Source organism: Gallus gallus, chromosome 5 (assembly GCF_016699485.2).
Source record: "Gallus gallus isolate bGalGal1 chromosome 5, bGalGal1.mat.broiler.GRCg7b, whole genome shotgun sequence".
NCBI lineage: Eukaryota > Metazoa > Chordata > Aves > Galliformes > Phasianidae > Gallus > Gallus gallus.
Window position 1 is genome coordinate 15,755,303 of NC_052536.1, and position 18,402 is coordinate 15,773,704.

The 18,402-nt window shown below is 47.7% G+C and overlaps 2 protein-coding genes across 28 annotated transcripts in view; both read right to left on the minus strand.

Moving 5' to 3' along the window:
• The window catches only part of CHKA (choline kinase alpha), a 47,077-nt gene that overhangs the window by 17,535 nt on the left and 11,140 nt on the right, over positions 1–18,402 (minus strand). For 5 of the 9 annotated variants that reach the window (XM_046942358.1, XM_046942355.1, XM_046942356.1 and 2 more), the window contains one exon: positions 7,865–8,041. In XM_046942358.1, the coding sequence (XP_046798314.1) occupies positions 7,865–7,956 (92 nt within the window). In that variant the 5' untranslated portion in view covers positions 7,957–8,041. Of the gene's footprint in view, positions 1–760; positions 2,480–2,807; positions 3,252–7,864; positions 8,042–18,402 lie in introns of those variants that run through there. The other 4 variants (XM_015286825.4, XM_421045.8, XM_046942361.1 and 1 more) reach the window with 2 other exon arrangements.
• KMT5B (lysine methyltransferase 5B) overlaps positions 1–18,402 on the minus strand; it is a 54,650-nt gene that overhangs the window by 1,524 nt on the left and 34,724 nt on the right. For all 19 annotated transcript variants that reach the window (XM_040701739.2, XM_040701735.2, XM_046942335.1 and 16 more), the window contains one exon: positions 7,865–8,041. The gene's annotated coding sequence lies outside the window, so the exon portion shown is untranslated. The remainder of the gene's footprint in view (positions 1–7,864; positions 8,042–18,402) is intronic.

The following is an 18,402-nucleotide window of genomic DNA, read 5'->3' on the forward strand; positions in this document are numbered from 1 at the left end:
TACTACCAATGACTGATCTACTGATCTCAGTCTTATCAGGTAAGGCACAAACTGGGGAGATCTGCACTTCAGCCACCCACGGGTTCCATACAAGTATGCTGACTTCTCATGTAACCAGGAAAAGTGACAGCACCCGTGTTTTACAGCTTTACAGGCCAGATGGCAGACGAAAGCAGTACTTCCTAGTTTCTGGTAGTCAAACTTCAAGGACATTCTACTCAATCTGCATTTTCCTTACCACATTGTCTTTCTGCATTGTTTTCGTGGCTCTCAGTACATTCATTAACAACATTTCTGCAACATCACAGTATATTTTGAGTTGCAAAGGACCCACGTTACTACTTCCTGTCAGAGCAGCCATAAAGTACAGAAACTTCTGGTTTACTGCCAGAACAGAAATGCAAATCACGACTACCAAAAAAGAAAAGCCTTGTCTATCTCACCCTATCACTTTCAAAAGCAGATACGATCCAAAAGTAGTAGCTAACAGAAAAGGGATGAGGAGGCACAGATGTAAAAGCCTGGTCATTTTTACCCGCAGCATGCTACTTCATCACCTTATTGAAGTAACTCCAGTATCTCAATGGTACTACCCGTGTTGTAGTTTGCAACGCCATTGCAATGCTGTTCTCCCCATCACCCACAGCACCGAAGCACAGGCATTTAGTGATACCCCACAGTGAGCTCTGATTCCAGGACTCCAGGCAGATCCAAAATACAATGGATGAATTACAGTTCTTAGCGCCAGCCTGACGCTCACCTTAATGCTTTTTTAAATAATCATTTGGGTTCTCTTACAATCCCCCTGCAAAGTCAGAAGGACCTTTTGGAGAGAGCCATCAAGACAGCGGATGACTTGGTATGTATCTGCTGGGAGGTGGCTGACAGAAGGGGGGATGGACTACAGACTGAGAGCCAATGATTGAGAAGGGGAAAAAAAAAAACCTGAGAAAATGGGGTAAAACGGCAGCTGCACAATGTGCTCAAGAAAGCAGGCAGAAGAGAACCAGGTGGCTTGGCAGGCGTTCAAAAAGGGATGTTTAGGGAAATCATATGAAGTCACTGAGCCGTGGGGGCGAACAGGTAGGAAAACCAGACAGATGGAAAGGGTATCAAATGAAGATCAGAACCCAACCACTCAGAGGCAATCAGGATTGGTTAGTTACACCAACTACATGTCTGGCTTCCCTGGCACTGCGCTAGACAGCTTCTTGAAAGATTTTCTAGATCCTGAATGAAAACATTGGTATTTAAATAGGAGAAATAAACATATAGGATTTATTTAGTTCTTCTCCAGTAGATTTTATGGACTGAGTTTCTCTCTCATCACTCGTGTTACTTAAGTGTACCCTGCATGCAAATGCACTGAAGTCCAGAAGTCCCTCTCTTGGACCCCCTCCAGACAAACAAGGGCAGCAAACTCCTCAGGCTGAACTCCATTCAACAGAAGCCTCACAAGTTCTACTATTAAAACGAGGGCAATAAAAGGCAGCCTACCTCAAACTACTGACTGGTAAGCCCTTCCAAAAGGGTCACCTATTTGCAAAGCCAACCATATATTCCCACAATCACAGCCACGGCAGAGGGGTGTGCTCATACCCGTGCTGACTAACTGCGAGTCTTCCTTTGCTCTCAAAGAAAGTACGGGCCAAAACACCACCAATTCCCACAGTTTAAGCCAATCTGAAACGTCAGCCCCCCCTCAGTTCCTCCCAGCCACAAGACGCCCAGCGACTTCTCAAGTGCATCTCAGAGGGGAGGGCTCCAAGAAATACCAGAATAGCTGTGCTAAAGCCTCAGACTTGAGAACTGAAGAGCTTACAGCCAGCCAAGCAGACTAACAAGGATGAAAGCAGAGCTGAGCCATGGGGATCACAGACACATCAGTCTACTCAATCGCTGAAGGACGGCATCAGTTCCCCTGATATTCTCTCCCTCTGTGAACTCACTGTGACCGCTGCCAAGAGAGAACTAAAAGCACACAGGCCTTCTGTGCTGGATTTCAATGAATTACTTGATTTTCGATACATTTAACGGTACAAGCCGATCACACTCACTTTGATACACCAGAGACTGCCGTGGCCTTTTGAATAGGATGCATAGCAGTTCCCTCAGAACCGGTGCACAGATACCATTGGGTCCCATGGACTCGTGCACCTTCAGGCTCTTTAGGTGGTCAGCCAACATTTGCCAGCTGTTTAGACTTTGTTACTGCTAGCTAGAGGTATTTACATGCTTCTTTGTCTCAAAAAAACCCCGTAAGCGTTAGGAAGGCAAACTCGAGAGGACTCGAATGGAATTATAAGCAGCGCCGTGCTCTAAAACGACCAATGTGACCACCTCGGGTATAGGAGAACGATGGAGCACCAGGACACCGACCAAGGAGCCCAGCGGCACACGCACTCACACGAAGATGACTTAATTCGCAAGGAAAAGAGGCAAAGGTCTCCCACGCCGCTTCGAGGACACCCCCGTTCCCACCCCGGCGGCCCGGACCTCCCACAGCTGTCATCGCGCTGAGTCACGAGCGCCCATCGCAGCACCGCAGCGGGGCTGGAAGGCACCGCGCCGCCCCACCTCCCGCGGGACGCGTGCCACCATCCCCCCCCCCCCCCCCACCGCGAAGCTACGGAGGCAGGCGGTGCCGCTGCCGCCGCCGCCGCACGAGCCCGAGTGCCGCCCGCCCCTTCCCAACGGGTTTCGGAAGGAAGGTAAAGAAAAAAAAACGAGAGAGGAAAGAAGCAGCGAGGAGAAGCGGCAGCGCGCGGTCCCCCGGGAGGCGGCCCCGCCCCTCCGCCCGCACTGACCTGATGGGGCTGATGAGGAGCTGCTCCTCCCGCAGCCCGCGCCAGGCCCCCGGCAGGAACTCCTTGCACCACAGATAGGCCCTGCGCCGCGTGCGGGGGTCGAGCGGCGGCTCCTCCTCGGGCGGCGGCGGCACGGGGGAGGTCGGGCTCACGGCACCCCCGCCCCTGCCCGCCGCCGCGGGATCCTTCCCCTCGGGGCCGCCGTGGGAGAGCGGCGAGGGGGGCTGCCCGGCGGCGGGGAGGACGACGCCGCCCCCGCCGGAGCCGGGGTCGCAGCCCAGGAGGAGCCCGAGCGGAGAGGGGTCGGCCTCGCCGTTACAGAACTTGGTCTTCATGGCGGGAGGGGGCGGCGGCGGGGAAGGGCCGTTGGGCGGACGGCTTTCACACGGTCCCTCTATCTCCCTCTGCGGCGCGCTTCCGCCGCGAGCGCCAGCTGCGAATGATCCGGGCGCCCCCGCCCGGCCCCCATTTTATAGGCAGCGCGGCACGCGGGCCCGCTCGCCTCACGCTTTTTCCCTCCGCTCTGATTGGCTCTCGGGTCTCAGCTCCAGCCCAGAGCGAGGCTGGGGGAGAGAGCCGCTGAGCGGGCACGCGCCTTCCGCCGGCTTCCGGAGCGCCCGCTGATTGGTGCTCGCCCACCCGGGAGAAAGAATGGGCGGGCACGGGGCGCGCTGATTGGCCGCTCCGCTGTCGCCCTGGTAACCGGCGCGCGCAGCACAGGGTGGGAGCGGGGGGGGGGGTCAGCGCAAGGTGACCCCGCCCACCGCCCCTCTTCCCTTACGGACCCTCAGCAATAGCGGCTCCCGGGTTCGGTGCCTCCCGGGGAGTTCGTAACGGGGTGAGGCGGAGGGCCGCGGAGGTCCGAGGAGGTGAGCGTCGCCCTGTGCCCGCGGACGGAGGGGCCCGGTGCGTGCCGTGACTTTCCGTCAGCGCCGTAAGACGTGGATTACGGTCACCGAGAGCGTTCTTTCAACGGTCTGCTTTCTACGGCGAGATGCCGGCCGGCTGAGTCAGTGCTGATTCACGGGAGAAGGCCGCACCGCACCGGGAGCGAAGGCGAACGGCAGGAAGGCAGCGCGTCCGGCCCCGCGAGCTGCCGGGGCGGAGCGGGCGGGACGGGGCCGGTGGGTAACCGCGCCGGAAAGCCCCCAAAGAGCCCGGGGGGGTTACCGAGAAGCTGCGGGACCGCCTACAGAACGGCTTCGAGCTTCAGGGCGGCCTCAGCACCACTGAAGCGGCCCCGGCTGAGCGACTGCGGGGCCGGGGCGTGGGTTAGGAACGCCGCGGCGGAACGGAAGACAGACGGTTTCCTCCTTCTCCCCCGTGCGCCTCAGCTTCTCGTTTAGAACACAAAATCCCCGCGTCACAGCACGGATCGGGATGCTGGAAGCAGCCGCCCCGGGGCGCGGGCAGACCTCCCGTTGGCGGCTCCCTGCTGCAGCAGCTGATGCCATTGCCGACGTGCCCTCTGCGGCACCCACCGGCGCTGTCTCCGCACGCAGGAAGCATCAGTGGAAACACCAGAACTAATTTTACCTCCACCAGCGGCTGGCCCTTCTATTTCCAAGTGTTTGACCTTCACACGACATGCTCCCAGCATGAGTAACGGGACGTTAATTACAAAACAAAGCTCCCAAACCCAGCGAAGTTGCTTGAAAGCCTCTAGATTGCTTGCAGTGTGAGCAGCAGGAAAGTCAGACACTGGGATAGAGGGAACCCCGTCCCCTCTGGCTTGGTGATATTGGCCACCTCGCTGACCTGTGTCAGCTTAAGCTCCAGTCCTGTAATGACTTCTATTTGGATAAGCATCTGGATGCAAATTAACTCTCTATGCTTCTTTCCTACAGGAAATGGCTAATGCAGCTTGCTCGTTACATCATTTCGTATTTTAACACCCCTACTAATTAGTAACTCATTGTAATTTATTGTTGGGTTTACAGAAAGGGCGTAACTCACTTGAAAAACGTTCAGAATGTTTTACAACAAACACCATCTATCTTCTGGGGAGCCACAAGTGTGTACAGTGTGATAAAGGCAAAGGACAAAGTAGCAGAGGAACACGTGATAGAAACGAAGGTGAGTCATAACAAGGGCTTGCAGACCTATCACTTCACATCACTTGCCCAAAGCAGCCTTGTTTCACTATTCCCAGAAAGTAAGTGTTGGTTAAGGAAGGAATTCATTATTGGCAACATTTTCAAGGCTAAGTTGTGGGTGAAGATTCTTTCAAATATGTTGCCACAGTGCCTGGTTTGAACGGGTAGGAAGCCTTGTGACAGCAACAGCATGAGCTTGGTCTTACTCAGAAGCTAAGCAGCAGTGCCAAAGAGGAATGGTCTGAAAGCATGGTGCAAAACTGAGTGCAATACATAAAAACACTGGCACTGGTTTCACTAAATGTGAAATCACTCCCTCTGAAAATCAGTAGCTTTCTGCTCCTAGCCAAGATCTCTCCTGGTTTGGCTTAAAGCACATAGGAGATCAACATATGATAAATCGATACTGCTGTTCTCCACACTGGATTTTCAATGGATAAGCAGAGGAAGGTTCCTCTTCTAGAGCTACTAAGGTAGTAATTTTCACAAGTTTTACATCCACTTTCAGATAAAACACAATAAAATCAACCTCTTCCTTCTACCTGTATACGTGGTCTTTCTTTTGCTCCTAAGAATTACTACACTTAAGTAATGCATGTAGTCAAACTGAACAGAACTAAGGCTTCTGCTAAGATCAGAATAGACTGAAAAAGGCATTGGGGAAAAAAAATAATGAAAGAAAGGAATTAAGTACAAACACTCCCAAAGTGGACAGGCAGAACACTGGAATCAGACTTGAGAAACTTGATTACATTCTAAGCAGCAACTGATCCCTGTTTCCATTTCTCGTGCACCAGAAGCACCTTGTTAAGTAACAGTGCAGTATGCCACCCACCAGATTAGTCAACGAGCCTGCCATCTTAAGTACTGCGAAAAGGCAAATGCATCTTCGTGTTCCTGATGTCAGCTTTTGTACCATAGCAACCAAGCTGCATTAGCACACTTTTTTTGTAGATAGCAAACATAGGTACTGTAACTATGTTCAATTTTTGATTCCATCTAATAGTTTCATCAACAGTAGCACCTAACAAATGAGGCTCATTAAAAGAATATTTCTCCAGCTGCCCGCATCCCCTGGATACATGAGCCTTAAAGCAGAGGAAGTAATGGTGAGATAAGAAGAGAGAGGGCACAGACAAAACACCGAGTGACTAATTGTGCTGTAAGGAACGTCCTGAACTAAGATTCCCTGGGGTGAGCAGAGGCTTGAGAGTTTGCATGACCTTGGCTATCAGCACGGAAATACACAGCTACCCATCACAGAAGGGTCACGCCTTCCTCTGTAATTTACTTTTCCCTCAGCTCTCATACTGTGACCACGCAGTGGCTTAACAGAACGTAGTGATCAGTGCATCCACTATGTCCTTTGCAGCAACAGAAGCGCTTCTTCAACAAGCCTGGATGGAGATATCTACTTTTCACTGGTTATGGATGCAGGCAATGAAATACTCAATCAGGAGAGGGCAGAAGTCTTTTTTCTTTCTTTGACAGTATAACGCAAAACATTTGTTTTTATTATCTTGTGTGATTTAGTAAAGCTTTGTAGAGTTGTTGTTTTTTTTTCCCCTCTTATTTTTCTTTAATACTTGTAGATCTGCAGCAAAGAGAACTGCGGTTGGATTGATGCATGATTTTATTCACTCCAATTGCATTAGTGTGGCACAAAAGAGCTAAGTCTAGAATTCTGACTCATAAACACTTAATTTTTCTTTCCCGAGTCTTTCTCATTATTATAGCAAGAAGCATCAGATTTTACTGGCAAGATCAAGTGCCAGCTAAACCCAGAAGAGAACCCAGAGACACAAAGAGAACAACACTTGTGCAGAAGGATGCAGATACTTATATCAGCTGAAAAGCTTGCAGATGACTTAGCAGTTGTTGATAAGCATTCTCTACGTACCAGCAACAGGTTGCTGTTGAGATTGTGAATCCCATTTCTGAAACCGGGCTGAGGCTGGAGGCTTTGGGACAGGAGCTGTGCAGACATTGCAAGAGTGGGTGAGAGTTCAGGGCTGTCTCTGTCCCTCAGCCTCTTGGCTCACCCCCACACAGTAGCTCTCTTTTGCCTTAGCAAAATGTTCTCAGTCTAGTTCTGTGTCCAAGCTGCACTTGGCACAGAGCCTGCTTTCACTTTTCAAATCCTTGCTTCTATGTCTGGTAAGCCTCTTGTTGAATTTTAAACAAATACCAAGGCTGCTGTTTCTTACTCCTTGCATCAGCATCCAAAAGTGGCACTCTGAAAGCCAGAGTCTGTGAGGGTCTGAAGATGCACCTAGGCAACATGCAACTGCAGAAGAGGCTACACTGCTGTCCCACCTTCCTCTTCTCTGTGACAGTAATGGGCTCCTGGAGGATAGCGTTCCTCCAGGTCCATGTCGTCAGCAATGATAGCGCATGCTAAAACAGACACTGAGTAGTCCAGGCAGAGCAGAATATTTCACCCAAAGAATTTGGTATAACATCTATGGTTTGACTCTAAGAGAGAGAATTTTGAGACTAAATTTGAGATGATCCATACAGAGGTCACTTTATTTTCCTTCTGTGTCTGCCTAATTCCCAGCTCAAAACGCAAGCCAAACCCGAGGTGCAACTTTGGACCTGAAGTACATCTGACAGGGCACCCAAGAGCTAAAGATGAAGATTTACTCTAGGAATTGGCTCAGCATATACATATCTCACTAACGTAAGGGAAGCGTTACACCAGAAAGCAGCCTTACCAAGAAGTTAATAATACTCCACACCATTTTCACCTCATTGAAGAAACCCAGCTGAGGAAGTTTCTCAGGACCCCAAAGGTTTCAAGAATACAGTAAGGATTAACCAATTGTTTTCTTATTTCTTTAAAAACAAACAAACAAAAAGCAGCTTTAAATCTCCTGGTTGTGCAGTGCACTACGTACAGCCCCAGCTTCAGACCTATGCTTAAAGAAGGAAACACTTGCTGCAGCAGCTGGTTCCTACCTGCACGGAAGCAGCTCTCTCTTTATCTCCCATAGGCCAAAGGAGGGGTGTGCAGCATGCAGAGACATGGGGGGATCGCCCAGTGTGGGCATAACCCAACCCCATAAGGGCTGCCCAAGATGGGACCAGTTCTCCTGACAGCAAGTGGATCAGCACGATGCAGATAGGATGTGCTAGCTGGGGAGAAAAGAAAAACAACACAGAATTAAACACTGTGCATGCAGTAATGGTCTCTGGCAAAAGACTGTAGGGAATAACAAAGGACAAAGACAGCAATGCACTGAAGCAGCGTATTGGGCGCTGTCACTGCATGTGTTAGCTGCTCAGGCCATGAGGAACCTGAGCATGCACTGAACACATCCCCAGACAGAGCAGGTGCAAAGCCAATTAAAGGACTTCCTTCTCATGTTCCCGTCACTGCTATTAGCACGATAGTAAATGCACTATGTTTAGATACTATACAAAAAGATCCAAGAACACGCTCAGATTAGCAAATGCTGTATTCATGAATAGCAGCCAGCAGGAAAACAAAAACGTGCATGAGTTCCTATGAAATTTCAAAGTCCACGTTTGGCCTAAACCACGAGGGGGGTCACAAACTAATCCAAAAATGACTCAGACTTCTAAATGATCATTTTTTCCTTCTCTTTTGCGTATTATGCAACAAATTGCTATGCTAAGTATGCATAGCAATGGACTAACACCAAGCTGAAATAACTGATTTGTGACAGAACTTGCAGTTCCAGTACTGCTGGTTATTCAAGCATGCTGCAGTTTTTTCCGGTGTTCGGTTTTAGAATGGGTGGATTCCAGATATGGATCCCGGACAGTACAGTTTTGACTTGGTTGCTGTTTAAGTAGATGTAATGGCATAGTTTTTACAGCACCCCTGCACAGTTTATCACTTAAGCCAAAGCATGGTTTCTAGCTGGCTGTTTCCATGGGGCTGTCAGAGCTCTTTTATCCACAGTGGCCACGGCTGAGTAAGAAGGCAGGAGATCAAGGTGTCTGCATCTCCTGGGAACCAGCCCAGCAGTAAGGGTTGGCTCTCCCCTGGCAGAACCACAGGCAAGACGCACAATCCAGGCCATGTAGCTTTAGCAATCCCTATCACACAGACACATTAATTCCTCCTTGGTGATAACAACGAGCAGCCTGAGGTTAACGAAAGGTCATTAAGTCAGAAAATGTTTCCAAACATGCAACAGTACGATTATTCAGGGAGCTGCCTGCCAACCAAGCGATCACTGGACTTCAGCATACGCGTGCTGAAGAGCAGAGAGAGTAAATACTGGAGTAGCAGTGCAGAGGCATTAAAACATTTCAGGTTGCATTCTCAGTGAGAGACCAGCTGACTGACTCGCAGGTGTTTTAGCCTCAAACCTACACAACAGTAGGTCTTGTCTGTTTAACACAGACGATGAGGATTTACTAGGCTGTCTGAAGAGTTTTAACTCAGCTTTTCCATTTGTAGAGCAAATACATCTCTCTAAATTTCCAAGATCGGATGGCACTTGTGAAGTCGGTCCTCTGTCCTAGTGTCTTTGATGAACAACATCTGCTTATTGCACAGCCTTCAGATTTTTCAATCTTTTTTTTTATTGACATATTGACATAAAATAAGGGGAGCAGACTTCTATGTGAAACTGCATATCAGCCAAACGGGCTTCATTCAGAACCCATCAGTGAGGACAGCAGGTAGGCAGGGGTAACCACATGCATCACCACAGTGATGCAGGGTACACCTACGCCTGGGCTCAGAGCTAACCACACTGCTAATCGTTACTGGAGTCATGGTGCACACCACAGAGCCTTTAGCTGTGGCATTTTATAATTAACTCATTTAATCCTACTTGGTTTACATGTTGACCCGGGAGAATGACACAATTACACATGACAATTAGTAAACTGTCATTAAATAATTAACACAAATTCACACCCTCCCCCCGCTCCCCCAAAAAAACCAAACCCAGAACAAAACCCTCTGCCAGTTTAACTGGAGTGTGTTGTACTCCATTACAGGTATTTAATAGTTTTATGAATTAAATATGATACGATGTCAAGAATTCCTCCTTTCCACTCTGATGAGAATTTGTACCAGCTGAACTTACGGAGCTGCCTTGTTATGTATTAACCAGTCATCTGGGAATCCTATTGAGTAACAGAGCAGTTGTTGCAACACCACGACTCCCATATAAATCATGCCCGAGTCTTAAGCAAATATTGGCTCACAGGAGAGATATGGCTGCAGTTTAAGAGGTTACAGGTGCAGACTGAACTACTTCAGAGAGAACCACTCCCTCCGTGCCCATGTGAGATTCACATCAAAGTGCTCACGTCAGTTTGAATCCAGAGGAACAGAGCATTTTTCCTTCACTTTTGAGACCGTATCAGAACCTATTTGTGATGCTCTAAAAGTCAAAAGGTATCAAGCTAAGTTATTTCATAATTTACACTGCAGATAGGTGCAACTTCTAGGAATAGGGGAGTGAGAGATGAGCTATTTTTACGGCACATAGAAAGCAGAGGCAGAGGGGACATGCAGCCTTTTCTGCCATACAGATGCTGTAACAACTGCTAACCAAAAAATACAGAGGAAGGAATTTGAGGTGAAAGAAACTTATGATAAAATTAAAAACTCTCTTGTACGCTTTGGGAAATAGAAGGAACCCCTCATCAGAGAGAGTAGGGCACAAGGGAAAAGGAGTGTCCCATCCCACTTGTTACACTAACACGAAGTACTGTGAGCCACATCCCCACTGGCAACCTGCTCATCTGTTGCAGTACACACATCTCCTTCGTTTAGCCCCAAATCCCAATTGTTCTTTGGAACGGGGAGGGGAACACAGACACCCTTCTGGATGCATTTCACAGTTACATACCTAAATCAAAATGGATTTCTCAGATCTCCTGGACTCTTACATCTCAGTGAGCCCAAAGTCAGCAACCTAGAGAGAAGAGCGTGTATGCTCCATTCCAACCAGTGCAAGTAAGTGGATCACCACCACTAGAGAAGTCGTAAAAGGTTGGAAATAAATACCCCTCAAGCACTTGCTCGGGCTTGTTGGCCTTAATTGTTGCTGTTATCCAATACCACCTAGTCATTGAATTCAGAGTAACTAGCCCAAGACAGTATAGTTCAGGTGACACCTTTACTCTGAAATGCATTTCACAATGCAGAAAGCCACTGTTCTTTGAACAGTCTCCACGCAGACTCTACCTGCCACACACACAACCCACGCATGACAACAGAATCATTTTGGCCTGCTGTACTGGCTGTGCTTGAGGCTGTCTCTTACATAAATTCTCCCCACACCTGATGAACGAAGGACAGAGGGAATACAGTTATCTCTCAGTTCTTCCTAATTGCCAATAACTGTCAGAAAAAATCCCCACTTATATCGTTCTTCAGCACATTGTGCAATTTTAAACCCTTTCCTTACATCTGTAGTCAGCTAGCATATTGCTCTGAATTGTGTAAGAAATCCTTCTCTCTGCTGTTTGACAGGCTAGTTAACGTTATGGAGCTTTCTGCCACTGCAATCTAGCTGCTGTGGCAGAAACAAATATCTCTTGGCTTCCAGCTGGTCGCTAGCCATATTCTGTTTTGCTCTGTAGAAGCTGCCTTATCTTCCACAGAAATTCAGTTTGCCAGTTCTCTTCAAAACAAGCCTCCTTTTTGGGGTAGGATTTGGCTAGACGCAGACCTGCCCCAGCTTCTCTGCAGCCTTTGGCGTGGGCCTGGTCAGCCTACCCTCCAGAAAGAGCATCAGGCATCCATCAGCATACAGGACCTCTCATCCTGTGGGATGTCAGGGATCTCAGCTCTACATGGTACCCAGCAACATGACAGCTGCATCAGATACACGCTCAAATGACCAATTTAGGAACTAAACTCAAGAAGCACCACTCTGTGCCAAGTGTGCACCTTTCCTGCTCTGAAAATAATCTCCTCAGCCACTTCACAGTTCTCAGTGCAATGCTGGAGCAGGGAAAGTACTGTAAGCAAGGGCTGGGCAGTGATTGTGCAATTCCCTCTCAGCACCTCTCTTGTGCTGAGTTCAGGGAAAGGGAGAAATTCTTTACTGCTGTCACCACAGTTATAATATTTTCTCCCTGAAGAAGAGAGCTTCTGTGCAGGGACATATGCAAGTTAATACCTGTACGTTCTAGGCATGTTTGGGATGGACAAGTGTCTCTGCTGAGAGAAATAGTTCTAGCTCATCAACCATGTAATCAAAAAACTGTAATGACAGGCCTCCACACTAACAGAGAAAAAAAAAAATCTTTGTTTTGACTCCAGGCATAACATCCATTAAAGCAGTGTTACTTTGAGGTCTTCAGGGGGTTGTCTTATAGAGATCTCAAAAAAAAAAAAAAAAAGAAATATATATATAAGCTCTTCCAAGCAATAATGACAGATTTTTTTCCCCATGTTGTTTTGGAATGGTTTTTAAGACCAGTGTTTCTCCAAGCCAACAGCTACTGGACTCTTCTGGGGCCTCTTCTGGGACAGGGATGAAACGGTCCCATTTCAGCCCTCACAAGAGGCTTCCTCCATTTGGGCCTGCCAAGATCATGGCTAAAAAGGTTTTGCCACAAGGACAGGGAACATGCTTACCAAACTGATGGAGCATGTGGGAATCACAGACTAACTGAGTGCCATGTAACATGTTGACAGAACACTGAGCCAGGCCGTCTCCCTCCTGCCATTAGCCCACTTGGCTTGGGTCTTTATTTGTCCTGAGAGGACACCAGTGTTCCCACACCTGTGTGGCAGCTATCATTGCCTGGCAGAGCCCCAGCCATCCTAGTAAGGAAATCTGAGGCAGAGGCCCAACAGTGACAGCCCAGCCTGGGTCAGGCCATTCTGGAGCTAGTACAACTGCCCTGTCAGTGTGGCCTCAGTGACGCTGCCCTTACTGCTGCTCAGAAGCATTCCTTTGTGGCTGCATGGCCTGATGCTACTGAAAGACACCACTCAGTTAAAGTTCAAACCCAGCTGACAGCCACAAAAAGAACTCCAGCTCCCTCCCAGAATGACTTCAAAACAAACAGAGTGATCTTAAAAACAGAAATAGAAGTGCTACTCAACTACCACCTGCCCCCCTGGAAAACCCCATTTTCATTTTCACCTCCTGGCAAGCGCTACAGGGCCTTTCCACCAGCGTCCTAAGGCTATACTCTCCAGCAAGCTAGCCGTAGAAATGAGTGACAATGCCTGTAGTGTTCTCCCTGCCCCCTTCCCCCACCCCACCACTGAAATCAGCAGGGGTCTCTAACAGTTATTTTCCTCCATTCAAAAGTCATCCATCTCAGAGTAACCTCTGTAGAGTTGCAACCTTAACAGGACTTTCTTGTTCACAACAGATTGCTCATTTAGAGTCTTCCAATGCTCCTTATCTTCCTCTCATAGTGAAAAACAACTTTAGTCCCAAGATTTCACACAAACCTGAGGGGACTTTATTACACCCAGGGTGGGATTTCACCACAGACATCTCTATCTCAGCTCAGCTCAGACTGTGTAGTCAACAGCACTAAGGGCAAGGTTCACCAATACCTGAAAATTCTTCAAACAAGTGCCGATTTCTTTTGTTTGGTTATTAAAGGAAGCTGGATGAGGTAACTTTGATATACACATCGATTTTGTAGATACCTAAAATGAAGATGACGGCCTGGTTGTATGGGGAAGGACAAAGGTCTCCGTGTTCCCTCGTTGTCTGAAGAAAGAAGTTGAGAAGTATCAGTGCACCAGCACAAAGATTCAGCACGTGTGTGCAAAAGCAGAAGGGGTGATATTTTCTGCTTCAGCTTGGCTGTTGCTCTTGGCTGAAACAAAAGAAAGCTCCACTATTCTTATAACCACATTCAAGGGATCACCGTGAAGGACAGCCCTGCCACCAGGCAGAGTAACACAGCAGAGAATCTGGCAGCTCTCTCCTTTTCTTTTAGACTGTGTTAAAATGATAACGCTTACCTTATCTGCAGCCTAACAACAGCTCAGGAAAGTTAAACAAGCCTTAAGTTAAGGGGATGCAGCCATCAGCCCTCATCACTGACTGACTCTATAGACTACACACACTTCCAGGAGAAAAATCCGCAAAATGAAGAGTTTTTGAGGTGTTACTGGACTAAAACTACAGCCACGCAGTCCAACACGTTCCATACATGCATTTCCCTCAAGTTTTGTTCACAGGCTATCAAAATCAGGGACTTAATTTAAATCAGAATGTAGCCAACATCAATAGCAGATAATGTTCTAACGTGGGTTCCATCTATGTGACAAAAATAGTAAACAAACCAACAAACAAAACAATAACCAACAAACCTGACACAGAGCCAGTCACCAATAGTCAAGCACCACAGGGTGACCGAACTAATGTGTCCCCAGGGACTGTACAGCTAGAGAAGGGCTGGCTATGGACAGCACAGAAGGGAAGAGGTACCTCAGGGGATTTCTGCTCTTCTCTCTGTGTTCAGTGCCAGGCAGTTTGCAGATGAATCGTAAATTGTCTTAGAGCACGCTTAAAGGAAGAGAGAAATGTTGTGTGGAACATGTGGTTTCCTTGCCAGAGCTGCTTAACTCTGAGCAACTCAGTTGCACTGCATCATGCCAAGCAGAGCAGAACCCCTCTGTATCTAGAGGTTTTCATGCTACTCATTATTGAAATCCTAGTGAAGACACTTTCCACAGAGGTATACAGCACTTGTATGATTATCTTCCTGTGTTACGTCAAATTCATTAAAATATTACAGGCTTCTTGGACAAGGCTCTATTTATTCTACGTTATATTTTTTCCATGTAGTCAGCTTTCTTTTCAGTAAGGTGTGTTCTTCCACACCCACCGTTTGGCCTTGAGTAGGCCGGTCCCTCAAGAAACCACTCCGTGCTCTGTTTGCTTTAGTAATTCTTACCCATGGCCTTTATCTCAGAATCCTGTTTGTGCAGCTTTGGACAAGATTCAGTACTTGGTGGGGAGGGTGAGAGAAGGGGGAAGGATTTCTTAGCGCTTTTAGTATTTAACGTTATCTTACTCAAGTAGATGATTTGCAAGATTGTCAGCCCCAAGACGACGGTGTCAATCTCTACTTCTTACAGTAAGAACAAACGTAGCTTGACACAGCATCTACAAGCGGGGGGATGGCCATGGAGAACTACAGTTTTTGGAGTACGCACAAGGCACCCAGGAAACCTGAGACCAAAGCAGTGCAGTGTGTAGCCCACTGCAAACCCTGCCTCTGGCAGGTCTGTTCACAACAACAACAAACTGAAATCACATCCAACTCCTCTTGCCATCACACCTGCAAACGCATGGCTTGCAGTGCTAGCCCATGTAATACATTTGCTAATCAGAGCGATGGATCGGTGAACTGGCCAGCATTAAGAACACATACATGACTGAACAAGAGCCACTGGCCAAGGCTGCTCATACAGTGAGCTTAGCAGCACGGCGCAGGAATGCCTGGAATGTTTCACCAGCAGGAACTCAAGAGATCCCGCTCTAGGAAACATCTGCGGTTCTCGTATCAATGGTCTCCCTGCCCACTGCCTCCCTGAGACAGCTACAGTGGCCCCCCTCTTCTCCTGCAGAGGCTCCACACAAAGCAAAATCTCTTACACTCCCAGTCTTAACCTCAGCTTTCCTTTCAGAGGAAAAACTGTCACAGGAAATGGAAATCCCACAAATCAGCAATATACTGGTGCCATTCCAAACGGGCTCTGGGTCCGGATGTGGCTTTGGGAGGCAGGCTGCTTTTAGAGGATGGTCTCTTCCACAACACCGAGTCCTGCAGTCCATCTGTTTAACGACTTCCACCAGCCAGAAAAAGTTGCTTGGAAACAGGGAGATATGGTATGGAGCCCTTTTTTCTGCCACATCCTCAAGATGTATATTTTATCAGAAAACATTCCCTTGCAAGATTCCCAAACTCCTCTAAGGATGAAACACCTCCACCCATCCAATTAATTCTTATCTCTTTTGGACAGGTAACGTGTCTGGAAAGAAATGTCTTCTGCCCATTTATAATTGGATGAGAAACTTCACTTTTGGAAGTGAAAGTTGTGAATCACCACAGCTGGTATTAAATCTGACCTGAAGTGCAGATGTGTTAATTAGAGGAGGAGGCAGACGCAGAGCCAGCTGCCAATTTGGCAGTGTAAAACTCTGGAAACGCACCAGCCAATAGACTTCCCTATCTCATCTCCAAGTTCACTTGTGTTGCTTACAGACTTCTCCTTTCCAAGGCTCAGAATCTGACCAGTAACATGGCCCTTCCTGGATTACAAAAGATTCCTCTTCATAAAGCAAGGCAATTTGGGCCTGCCCTCCACTTTCATTGGAGTAAACTTACAGAAATAGGGAAGAAAGCCACCTGAACCCTTGCATGCCACCGCTAGGCCTAGAGCGGAACAAAACCAGCACAAATTAGGGTAGCTTCAAGGTTTTACTGACTCAAGAGCACAGGGACATCCAACCTACATACTTCTGCAACTCTGCTAAGTGAGTGGAAGAACTGATTTCACTCAGTGGCGGGTCTGGTCCACCATAGCCTAGAACTTCATAGGTGATGAGAGATATCACAGGCTTGGATAATGACACAAAGCTGCAGAGGAGGGGTCAATCTGGCATGCCTTGGCTTGTAGAGGGGAATTCCCCTTAATGCAGTACTGATTTACCAGCTGAAAGAACTCAGATGTCTATTTTTGCACAACACTTCTCCAAGCAAAGGCATTATACTGACATGCTTAAAAGTCCACAATCTGAGGAACTGCAAAACTTACTCCTTAAGAAGTAGCTTTTAGAGAAGTCAGCAAGTTTAGAGAGGGCAAACCTTTCATAAAATGGGGAGAGAAAACAGAAAACTCCTATTACTCTTGAATTTCTGCTTTCCACCACACAGTGCATGCGTTTCTCTGACTCACTGCACAAAAAAATGGCTGGAAATCCCAGAAGTCCCCCTGTTCCTCACTACAGTTCAATCTTTTACTCTTTTCAAGGTCTCCCTTTTCCATTGCCAGGATCTACTGCATTTCCATCTCCTAGGCCATCGAGGCCTATCTTTCCTCTCCTACTGAGGTCACTCAGCTTTGTTCTTGTGCCTTTCTTTGCATCTCCCACTCCTCTTGTTGCCATCTTTCATGGGAGTGCTGCACAGCCTCTTTGTTGTTTCACTTGCTGACTCAGAGGCTCCAAAAATAGGTTAAGACTGGCTGAAAGAAATTGCTAGAAGCTGCTGACAACAAAGCCTTCAAACCTGGCTCTAGGACCAATGTTTTTGCTCTATCTCAAAAGAAGTTGCACTCCTGCTCTGGGTGAAGGAAAGTGGCTCTTATGTAGTTCCTCAGCTCATAATGAAAAGGTTTGTGCATGCTGATCATAGCAGCAAATGAGAAACAGAGCAGAAGGGGTTCAGTGAGAGGCTACGTTCAACCAGGACATGCAGTACTTCCAACCAGAAACAAGGAAAGCCCACAGTGTCAGCTGCCACGTTTCTGTCTCTGATTAACAGGTCACAAAAACTCAATTATTCACAACTCTGAGAGTAGCAATGACTACTCTGCAAGTATCGAAGAGGACAAGCGATGCTCATTCACCAACAGTGAATTTCAACAGTCACTGAAATTCTCAAGGTGTTCAGCTTTATTCCTGCACAGTGAGTTTAGCAGCTTAGAGCACCATCCCATGCCACTCTGGGTGCATGTTTTGCTCTCAGAACAGGGGTGTCAGAGCGTTTCCTCTTAGTGCCCCAAAAGGAGGACAACAGCACAGGACTTACAGAGCCTGAGGGAATGGTTTGATGGAGCGTGCAGTGTTGGCCTAGAGCTGCTGCTGTGGAGGTCAGGGACAAATCAGCCATTGGTTTATGTGGCAGCAGTTATACCAGCTGGCATTACTGAAAAATGCCACCCATGGGCTCTCAGAAATAATGTTGCTTTCTCTGTCTCACAGTGGATCTGAAAACTTCTCTACTGACTATCAGTTCTGCAGGGCTGTAGTTGAAAGAAGAGCTATCTAGCCAAACGTCCCCTTGCTCCTAACAGCACTTGTGTGATGCTTTAATCAGGCTCCTTTCCAAAAGACAAGGATCACAACTCTTTGAATAGAAACATTTTCTGTATATGGATTTGATTCCAAGCAGAAAGAAGAGAGTCCACTGCTGCCAGAACCCATCTGAGGCCTCATCCAAAACTTCGACATCTTATCCTGTCTGATAGCTTTCTTTCCTTGTTAAAATAAACCCCAGCAGACTCCTGTTAAAAGCAATGAAATTGAAATCCTGGAAAACCTGCTGAGCTCAGCTATCGCAACGTGCCACAGGACTTTAATCTTCAGGCAGCGTGGTGTCTGCTGGTGGGAAGGCCCTCTGAGAAGAACTTGAAAACTTGAGACATAAAGCACAAACCACTAAATGAAACATCCACGTAATAGGGCTAGCAAGGCACTAAGATGAAGCCTGAAAGATTGCCATTGTCAACAAACAAAACCTGCTGCACACCCAGCAGTAACAGGAAGCCGGAATTCCTTGCCCAGAGACGT